The sequence below is a fragment of the Hylobates moloch genome, unplaced genomic scaffold (genome assembly GCF_009828535.3).
Source record: "Hylobates moloch isolate HMO894 unplaced genomic scaffold, HMol_V3 SCAFFOLD_16, whole genome shotgun sequence".
Classification (NCBI taxonomy): Eukaryota; Metazoa; Chordata; class Mammalia; order Primates; family Hylobatidae; genus Hylobates; species Hylobates moloch.
In genome coordinates, this window is record NW_026652291.1 from 15,556,255 (window position 1) to 15,567,048 (window position 10,794).

The window sequence follows — 10,794 nt, forward strand, 5'->3', positions numbered from 1 at the left end:
TGACATATACCTGTAGTCCTAGCTACTAGCTATTTGGGAGGCTGAGATGGGAGGATCTCTTGAGCCCAGAAGTTCGAGGCTGCAGTGAGCCAACGTTGTACCCTTGCACCCCAGCCTGGGCAACAGAGCAAGACCCTATCTCTTAAAAAAAAAAATATGTGTATATATGTATTTATATGTCCATCTTTCTATGGGTTAGCGTATATCTTGAAAATGTATTAAAGCTATTGAATTATATATATAATTATATATTGAATTATATATGTAATATATAATTATGATTGGAATTATATATATTAATGTATATAATTGTATATATGTGATATATAATTATAGATATTTAAGCATATATAATATGTAATATATAATTAATTATATATGTAATCTATAATATATAATTATTTAATTGCATTTGTTTAATTATATATGCAATATGTAATTATATAATTGATATAATTGTATATAATTAGTTATACATAACAGAATTATATATTAATTGTATATATGATTATATATGATTAACATATATAAACATATAATTATATATGATTAACACATATAAACATATATAATTATATATATAATTCAATAGCAAGATATCAGGAAAGATGGGCTTTACTAACTGAATTTTAGTTGGCATCAACAACAAAATAATAATTTAAGAAAACAAAACAAATTTCCAAATTCCTAAACCTTTGCATTATCAGAGGATGGAGTCAGCGGCATGATGACCTTTTCCCATTTAGATCTATATATTTTCATGAGGTACCTATACTATCCATTAAAACCAAGTATCAAAACAAATTGAATTTTAAATTGCTCACTTATAAAATATTAAGCCAAGATTTTCAGAAATAATAAAGTATATTAATGTACATTGTTCTTATTAAGTATTAATAATTTCTAGTGACATCAGAAAGTTATTTGCCATTAATAAATAAAATATTTTTATCTTTAATTCTTTAGAAATTTCTATATTTTAACCAAGTACATAGTATATTAATATAATAAGACATGTGCTCGTCTATAAATAAGTATATTCATGTTGTGGAGTATATGCCCACAAATCTTGTACTTCCTAGGGTTGTGAGGCCAAAACAGTTTGGAAACCACTGCAACATACAGCCAAAGAAGATACTTTGTTGATTGAATATGGGCTTTTTAAACTCTCAATTGTATTTTTATAATATCACAATCCCAAAATTAGACTAAATAATGAATAACATGGTCGGGCATGGTGGATTGCACCTGTAATCCCAGCACTTTGGAAGGCCGAGGCAGGTGGATCACCTGAGGTCAGGAGTTCGAGACCAGCCTGGCCAACATGGCAAAACTCCATCTATACTAAAAAGTACGAGAATTAGCCAGGCGTGGTGGTGGGTGCCTATAATCCCAGCTACTCAGGAGGCTGAGGCAGTAGAATCACTTGAACCCGGGAGGTCGAAGTTACAGTGAGCTGAGATTGTGCCACTGTACTTCAGCCTGGGCAACAAGAGTGAGACTCTGTCTAAAAAAAATAAATAAATAAATAAAAAGAATAACACATATTAAAGGAAGTTGTGAACTGGAAAAATATTTCCTGTTTGTGTAAATTGAAGTAGGCCAAAGAAACAGAGATGTCTAACATATCACACATATCCTTATTTCAGTCATGCAAACAATTTTCAATAATAAAAACATCAGCTGCTGAGGCTGTTAGCGATGCAAAATTATTTAATGTTTCCAAGGTTAGACGTTCACTTTTTGAGACGCTTGAGTAGCTTTTCACTTAATTGATCAGCATGTATGGGTTTCATTACCCAGGTCCGCAATTCACTACACAGGTCCAGAAAAAAAGCTGATCTCCGAAAAGCACTAGAAGAAGGCAGCTAGAGAAGGAGAATTCTAATTAGGCCAGGGTCCTCTGTGGCTTGAATGACTGAATAAGTTTTTATAGTCTTCAATTCAGTGACTGCCAGATTCTTCCCAAAGAAATTTCTAGAGATCAAGAGTAGGCTCTTTCGGAAGTACTTGCCCGTATTACACTTTAATTTTACAAACCAAACAACAGCAATTCAACCAACCAAACAACAAAAACGATCCAAAGAAAGAGACTTGGACATAGGCATCAAGGAATCATTTCACTTTATAATTTAATAGAACACTGGTGTATCATTCATTCATTCTGAAAGTGAGAACTAAATGTAAAATAATTTTGTAAGGTTTGTGAATTGTTGCCTAGGTATTCTGGTGATGTTTACTTTAGTGATTTTATCATTAATGAAAGCAATGTGTTCTTTTAGAAAACGTATTATTAGGGTTCATAACATTCACATTCTGTTGTGCAATCATAATCTCCTGTTTTGTTTTAGTCATAGCTCTATAGTTGAATGAATTCAAAGCTCACCTCCAGGCCTTTTGCTATGGTTTCTGCTCAGCTGAAGTTTATCCTCAAGTAGGGGTCATAAGAATTATATTCCCCACTGTCTTTCATGTTCAAAAATGCTTATCTGGGTCATTGTATTTGAATAAAAATATGTAATGGATTGAATGCTAACATTTTTGAGTCACATTCTTTTTCTTTGAGAACATTGGTTATGCCTATTTTGGAAGTCCTTTTAAGTTTTTTGCTAATTTTTATTTTAATTGCTTGCTTTGTTCTTAGTATATTACCATGCTCTTAGTGTATTTTCAACAATATCTGTTCTCCTTTGTGCTGCGTCCAATTTGGCATTTTTCTTTTTCTGTTTTGGTTTTACTTTTCTCTTACATTTCTTTCTTGAGCTATTCTGCTGATGTCTCATATCCTTTTGTATTTTGCTGTATCTTGTTATTTTATAGTAGCTCCCTTATCTACTTTCAGCTCTTGTTTTATAGAGGTGTTTGTTTTATTAGGGGAAACAATGATTTTTTCAGATTTTATTTTTAAATGAGTGATTGCTTGGGGGAAGCTAATTATAACTTTTTCCACATCAATTAATGAAAGCAAGTTTTCTACCAAGAGAAAAGTTGTGAGGAACGAATTACTTTCATAAACCAAGGGATCTCTCATATACAAAATTCAAAATTGCTACTCATTTATTATGTCTAAAGATATTATAAAATCTTTAATACTTGGATTTCAAAATTTGAGACTTTTTTCAGTATTTGAAACTTAAAACTTTCATGTGGGTGTGGTGGCTCATGCCTGTAATCCAACACTTTGGGAGGCCGAGACAGGTGGATCACTTGAGACCAGCCTGGCCAACATGGTGAAACCCCGTCTCTACTAAAAATAAAAAAAATTAGCCCAGCATGGTGGTGCACACCTGTAATCCTGGCTACTCGGGAGGCTGAGGCACAAGAATTGCTTGAACTTTGGAGGTGGAGGTTGCAGTGAGCCAAGATCACGCCACTGCACTCCAACCTGGGCGACAGAGTAAGACTCGGTCTCAAAACAAAACTTGTCTCTACTGAAAATACAAAAATTAGCTGGGTGTGGTAGCACGTGCCTGTAGACCCAGCTACCCGGGAGGCTGAGGCAGGAGAATTGCTTGAACCCGGGAGGCGGAGGTTGCAGTGAGCCCAGACTGCGCCATTGCACTTCAGCCTGGGTGACAGAGCAAGACTCCATCGCAAAAAAAAAAAAAAAGAAACATAACTTTGTATTCCTCTTAGAGCTGGTAGTCACAATTTGTGTATTTGTGTACTATATCAAAGATGATGTTTCATTATTAGTCAGAATTTCTACCCACTAAAAATGGCAGAAGTTCAAGAGACATAAGAGCTGTTTGTACAATAGTACTGTTTGTACTATAGAATTAATGTTAGATAATAGGCTGTTTTGAGCAATTAAAAGTTAAGTAAGAAACATCTTTCCTCTTTAACACTAATAAAACTTACTGAAAATTTTGTAGCGCTATCTTTTGTTTTTAATGTTCAGAAATCTTCAGTGACTAAGGGGTAAAGTTAAAACTCTTTAACCTGGCTTTCCAACATCTGGTCTCTTTTCCAACATCTGGTCCCCTTTTCAAACTCATCTTTCATCAGTCCCAAATTCCTGTGTTTCCCTTGGCATGGTACTTGTTCCTTTGCTTATGTGATATGCATTTATACTTCATTCTGTTTGCAGTGCCTTTCCCTACTCTTACCTGTCCAGATTTAAACCATCTTTAAAGGTCCTCCTCAATAAAGCCTTTCTTTCTCTACATTGTACAGTCTTCTTTCCTTAAATGTTGATAGTATTTATTGTTATGTATTTTTTCATTCACTTACTTGATAAATGAAAACACAGTGTTTATGATTGTCCCCATAAATTAGTACAAGTTCTTCGAGTTTATGGACTTATATCTGTAATTGCCTCTGTCCTTGGCATGTTGCCTTTTGCATTATAGTTAATAAATAATCGTTGGTCCATTGCCACTTATTCCAAATACCCTGTGACAGTAAAATTCTGTTTTCTTCCTGGTTTAGTTTATTTCTCATAAACTAGGAAAGAGTCCTTTGAAATGCAGTCAGGAGCTTCATAGCCACATGTGGCTCTGCTTTCCATTTTTCTCTGTCTACATGTGATTTTCATGAATTAATCTCTGGTGGTCTCTTTTTGCTTTATTTTGGAGGCGTTTTCGGTTCATGATTTAGCTTCGCTGTCATCAGGAAGCTGGCTTAATGTTCTTTCTTGACTTTGCCCGCCATCAACACCCTGTGGTATTTCTGGCTGGCATTTTTCTCTGCATGGATATGTTTACTTCTCCATGCCTAGGAGCCTTCTCCATCTCATTGTAAGCACTGCTATTTGTACATTCCCACCACCTGTCAGTTGGCAAAAAGCTCTGGGAAGCTGCTTTTGCTTCCCAGTCATGAGATGAAATGTGAATGTGCATAAGGTCCATGCCCTGACCCAGCATCCAAGATCCTGAGTGCACAGGCAGATTGCCACATGCTGATGTAAAGTGGCAATATCGAGGCACCAAATGCTCCCGTCATGACCGGAGACATTTAAAGTTATATCCTGATATTTTTGGTGTAAGAATCCCTTTCTTCATATTACACAAGGGAAGGTCAAAGGACATAGGACATCTAACTCTCCTTTTTTGAATATTAGAAATTGGGTGAAAATGAGAATGTCATTGCTTGTTGAATAAGATATTTTCAAAATCAGAGTATTAGTGGGGGCTGGGGCTTAGGAATGCAATTGTAAAAGGGAGTGATGGATATTCTCTTGGCAGAAAAATTATATAGATGTTATATCACAGCCATTATAGAGGTAAGGACTGTCACCAGCTTGGGTAAAACAAACTAATAGGCTCTTCTGTTACGCTGATTGGAAGAGTCTTGCAGAGCTGAGGGCCTAAAGGAAAGTGATATCAGAGAGCATTTTTGTTTTCAAGTCATTTGCGTCTCTTTTGAAATGTTATTTCTCACTATAGTTTTTAGCTTCCTACAGTTCCTTTCTGCCAGCAGCCAACTTGTTGAGTATCATTTTCCTGGTCCATCTCTAACAAGAGAAAATTTCCCAGTCATTACTTTGTGCTTCAGAATGATTCTGTGTATAATCATGCAACTTCAGTAAGATCACAGTTATTACAATGAGTACCTAATTTAGTGACTATGGCTGTTGGTCTTTGAGTATCTGCCTGCTTCCGGGTACAGAAACATCCATAAAAACACCTAGAAATCATATTTCATTCTTTGTAGCCATACATAGATAACAGTCATCAGCTTTACCTTCTGTGTGAGTGGCATGACCGAAGAAGTAGACTTCTTGAGGTCCAATTTTTATTTCATGAAATTTTGTGTCTTCTCTGCAATGGAAATGCTTCAGTTTTTATTTCAATGGTTTTGTTTCAAAATTATATTGTCAGAGATTCCCTTTTCTGATTGTCCTCTTGCACAGGCTTACAAGATGGGCAGTATGAATGTGTGTAAGTTTTTCAAGCTGACCTCAGAATTTCCTCCCTGAGGGACTTCTAGGGACTTTCACATGTGATATATTGAATAAAACTGTACTTTAAAAATTCAGCTATAGAAACAATTATATTCTAGTCATTTTAAGGAAATACCAGTTTTTCAGAGGATTCTTAATTGATTTTGATTGTCTTTTTTACCAGTATGAACTTTAGAAATGGAGGAATTGAAACTCAGAAACTGGACCAGGAAGCAAGTAGAGAAGATGACTTTGTTACATAGATTTTCAAATAGATTATGTTGCTTTGGTTTCTTCATTTAAGCTAACTTATGAAGGATATATTATTAGATTGGAAGGAATATTTAGTCTCTTCACATTTAGGAAGCTCAGATTTTGAAGTCCTCTCTTATGTTAAACCCATCTGGATACAAATTCTATTCATCCTTCAAGGCCCAGCTGTTAAGATATTTCTTATCTTGAAAGCCGGCCCTACCCTGCCACCTTGCAACCCCCAAAAAGGAAATTGTCTTTACCTTCTGCTTTAAACTCCTAATCTTTCATAAATATCTTTCTTCTTCATGCTTTTTCATAGTTGTTTGTACCCATGTGTTATTTCCAGTGTCAGAATGGAAGCTAAACGTGAGAAGGCAGCATAGTAGGGTATTCATCATCACACTCTCCACACTCCTAGCACAGTTTTGTAGGTCTTGAATAGATGACTTCATCTTATGTAAATGAATGGCTTATTTCATTGGGAAAAAAAAAAACAGGCTTTTTATTACTATTATTTGTTTTACTCTTTAAATACCACACTGGCATCATGTTAAGGCCGGGAGTCCAGTCAAGCCCCAGGATGAGTTCTAGGCCCAGCTCTGCCTCTGACCCATTTTTCCACAAATCAGTGAACCTCTCTGGACTGCACTGTCATCTGAGAAAAAAGGGTGTTGTGTTATACGATCTGGCAGACTTCTCCAGCTCTGAAATTCACTGATGGCGTCATCTATCATGGAGAATGGCATGGCCGTCTCCTTTATTTTCTCTGCGTACCACAGATATTATTCAGAATCCACCACAGCATGAATATAGATGTGGGCTGTCAGTGTGACAAAGACTGTTCTCAAGAGGAAATTACTGGGTTTGACAGCTACCCAACCCTGGGTTTAGTTTTTGGGATGTCACTTATAGCAAGCGTTGTGGCCGATGTATCCAATTCCTCATCTACATATATGGCTGAATATGCTGTTCTTGCTGTAATAGCATGAGGGCTATTTTTCTTTTAATTCAGCTGTCACATAGGAAACTGCTGCCATGGTTTCTTTCTATGACCAAATGTTGCTAACCCTTTCAGTCATCCTTGAAGTTATTAATAGCCACATATCATGAATGTATTCATGCCATTTCCTTTATAGAAAAAGGAATCAATTTCTCATGTTTTTCTTTTATAGTAGATAGCTAACTTCTAGGTGGAATTTTGGTAATATTGAATGTCATATTTATAAAATAAGAGAAATCTGTATTTAATAAAATACATATTTTATGAGATAGTTAACATTGTTTTAAAATGCCATGACAAAGTAGGCCAGGAATTAAGAATTACATCAAAGTTTTGATTTTCCACCTTATACATAGACTAAAATCAAGACCAAAGATTTCCAGTACTACATTTTTATCAATGACAGCAACCTATGAATTTGCTGCCTTATGTCTGGCCATCTTGTCTGCCTACCTCCTACCCCATCATTCTCCTCCATCAGGCTACCTCAAATAGATGCATCCTTGACATTCAAAGAGTTCTCCGAAGACCAGTGGCATCAGCATCAGGGAGCTTATTAGCAATGCCTAATCTCAGGCCCTACTCCAAAGGTACTGAGTCAGACATGTTTACTTTAATATTCCTGGGTGATTCATATGCACATTAAAGTCTGAAAATCACTGGACTACCCTAGTTAAATTTTGGATAGTTTGAGTAAATTATCATTTCTATTTATGTTACTTCCTAACTTGAATAGCTTTTTATTCCCTACCAGATAATGTCTAGATTCATTGTATTGAATTCATATATGTATGTATTCATACATATTCATTGTATGTCTGGCCTGACATACAAGGCCCCTATAGACAGAAACATACAAGACCCTATAGGCAGAAACGGCTGTGCCTTTTTTGCATGTCCCCTAGTATTTCATCCTACTCTTCTTGCCATATACTGTCTCATTTCTCTCCTAGCATTTTTGTTCATGGCAGGTTCATTGCTCTCTTTCCTCTTCCTCCCACTTCCCCATCCACATATCTGAATGGTATCCGTTCCTTAGCTGAACATTCTTCTATGTAGCCTTTCTTTTCTTTTTTTCTTTTCTTTTTTTTTAGACAGAGTCTCACTTTGTCACCTAGACTGGATTTCAGTGGCACGATCTCAGCTCACTGCAACCTCTGCCTCCCAGGTTCAAGTGATTCTCCTGCCTCAGCCTCCCAAGTAGCTGGGATTACAGGCGCCCGCCACTATGCCCAGCTAATTTTTGTATTTATAGCAGAGACAGAGTTTCACCATGTTGGCCTGGCCAGTCTTAAACCCCTGACCTCAAGTGATCCGCCCGCCTCAGACTCCCGGAGTGCTGGGATCACAGGTGTGAGCCACCGCGCCCGGCCCTATGTAGTCTTTCTTTATCACTCCAGCCCACAAAATATCTTTCCTTTTCTGTAGAACTCCTATAACACTTGCCATATTGACATATTTAATAGTAGCAACCACAATGCCACTGGCAGCTAATATTTACTGAGTGTTTTCCATGTGCCAGGCACTGTGCTGAACGAATCCTCACAGGGACGTCTTGGGTTGGGCTCTGCCTGCCCCCATTTTACACATGAGGAAAAAGCTCAGAGAGGTCTAAGGACTTGCTCAAGGCCACCAGCTGGTGACTGATGGAACCAAGATTCAAACCAAAGGAGGCTGCCTTTCCAGCTTATGCTCTTAATCACTGTCATATTCCTTTCTCACTTCTTTTAACAGTGTTAGAGACCCTGAAGGTAGGAAGCATGCTTTTGTGTCCCTCCATTGCCTAGCATAAACACCAGGAAGCAAGGCCTATTCACTCTGCCCTAAGAGCATTCTTGATGCACTGGTTGCATGATTATATGGCTTTTCCCTGTTCCTATGAAGTGGTTTGGTTTGGATTGTTATATTTGAGATTTCATTTGAAAAAATATACAAAAGGAAGCTGATGCGACATTTTATCCATCAAACTGTAGAAAGCATTCCAGTTCAGATTGCTCTGATAGGAACCCATGTGTTATGCATCTTGCCTATGAACTTCTATCACAAGACCAAAGTATTTGCCAAATAAATTATAAAAGCCAAATATATTGAAAATTGCTGAATGGAGTTTTGTCATAATTTTAACTGGAGTGGGAGTGCCAAACGAAATTCATGACTTTCTCTTCGTAAGGCAGGATTATACTTTGATTCACTTGGAAGAGTCTTTCATCGGTTACTGTGAGTTTAGCATTGTGTTTTAGAAATTCCAGCTGGGCCACATTATCTGCTCTTCTTCTCTCCTTGGTTGCAACCTGCTGCTGGAGAAAATCAGGGCAAAGCAGTGATTAAATCCACTACAGACTTACTGTGAAGCCTCGTAATTCGTGCACTCGCTCTTCCCTCTGCCTACCCCAGCCCTTGAAGCTACTGATGATGGCTCCTTTGGTAGACTCTGGCTTACCCATTTCCTAAGCCAGCCCCAGGAAAAGCAGAACAAGTACTAATACTAATACCCTTTACTTTCCCCCCTACTCTGCCTGTTTATCACTCACTTCTACCTGCCTCCCACTCATGGAGTTTTTAGAATCTTAAAATCCCAGGACTGGTTACTGGTGGCTAGACATGGATCCTGGACTCTTGTCATTATTCCCAACCCTCCTCCTTTCTCCCAGGGCCATGTCCTCCACATGCCACACCTCTAGTCTCCTTAGCTACCATTAAGCCCAAGAATCAATGTTGACACCACTTTTTCCTCCTTATCTTCACTTAGGCCTCTGTCCAAGGCCCCTGCCCTTTGTTCTGACCCATACTGCAGGGCCTGCACTGTTAAGTGGGCTCAGGTGCTTGGACTTGCTCTTGGCCGATCTGAAGCTTACTTACCACTTGCCTTCTTTCTTTAATGTGTCTGCCTTCCCATCATACATTCCACAGTGAATTAGTATCTCTTTCTCTCTCTCTCCTCATCAAGTTTAATGTCTGAGAAATCTCTAAACTGTGCTATCCACTTTCCTGGATCCTCTTGCTTAGATCCCCTGGTGCCGGCCTTGATCCCAGAATGGGACCATGTCACAGTTCAGGCAAAAACTGATCTCTACTTGACCAAAGCGTTTGGGCTACCAGAATCTGTCTTCTGTACTCAGTTCCCCCACTCTGGTCCTGTGTCATTCCAGAATGCCTTCCATTTCGTGCAGAGATCTGGTATGCCTGTCACTCAGGTCATACAATACCCCTTTTGCTATCCAGGAGAAATGTAACTCAGCTGGCTTCAGTTCCCTGTTACAAGGATGGCAAGTAGTTGACATGCCTGCCACTGACCCCTCCTGTACCTGTAGCTGCCCTCTTCTGCAGAACTCAGAGTTCTTCTCAGTACAGTACCCCAAGCCAGCTCATTAGAGTTGTCATATGAGATCAAATTTCTTGCTGTCTCTGTGAGATGTATTCTCTGTGATGGTTGTACCAAACCTTTCCCACTACTGTGCTTTGCAGGTGATCTTGCCTTTTTCTTCATGGAGAGGATCATGGCCTCTTCCTGGGTTTACTGCCTTCTCTTCATCTCTTTTCTATATTCCTTTAATTTTCTCATTTTCTTTTTTTTTTTTTTTTTTTTATGGAGTTTTTCTCTGTTTTCCCCGGGTGGGGTGGCTTGGTGGGGTACTTGCTCGCTTTAATGTCCGTC

At 38.0% G+C, this 10,794-nt stretch overlaps 1 protein-coding gene across 9 annotated transcripts in view; it reads left to right on the top strand.

Moving 5' to 3' along the window:
- The window catches only part of EFCAB11 (EF-hand calcium binding domain 11), a 195,553-nt gene that overhangs the window by 25,224 nt on the left and 159,535 nt on the right, over positions 1 to 10,794 (top strand). For 2 of the 9 annotated variants that reach the window (XM_058429825.1, XM_058429828.1), the window contains one exon: positions 2,352 to 2,494. The exons of 6 other annotated variants lie outside the window; for them this stretch is intronic. In XM_058429825.1, coding sequence (XP_058285808.1) covers positions 2,352 to 2,373 — 22 coding nt within the window. In that variant the 3' untranslated portion in view covers positions 2,374 to 2,494. Of the gene's footprint in view, positions 1 to 2,351; positions 2,495 to 10,794 lie in introns of those variants that run through there. One more of the 9 variants, XR_009210387.1, reaches the window with a different exon arrangement.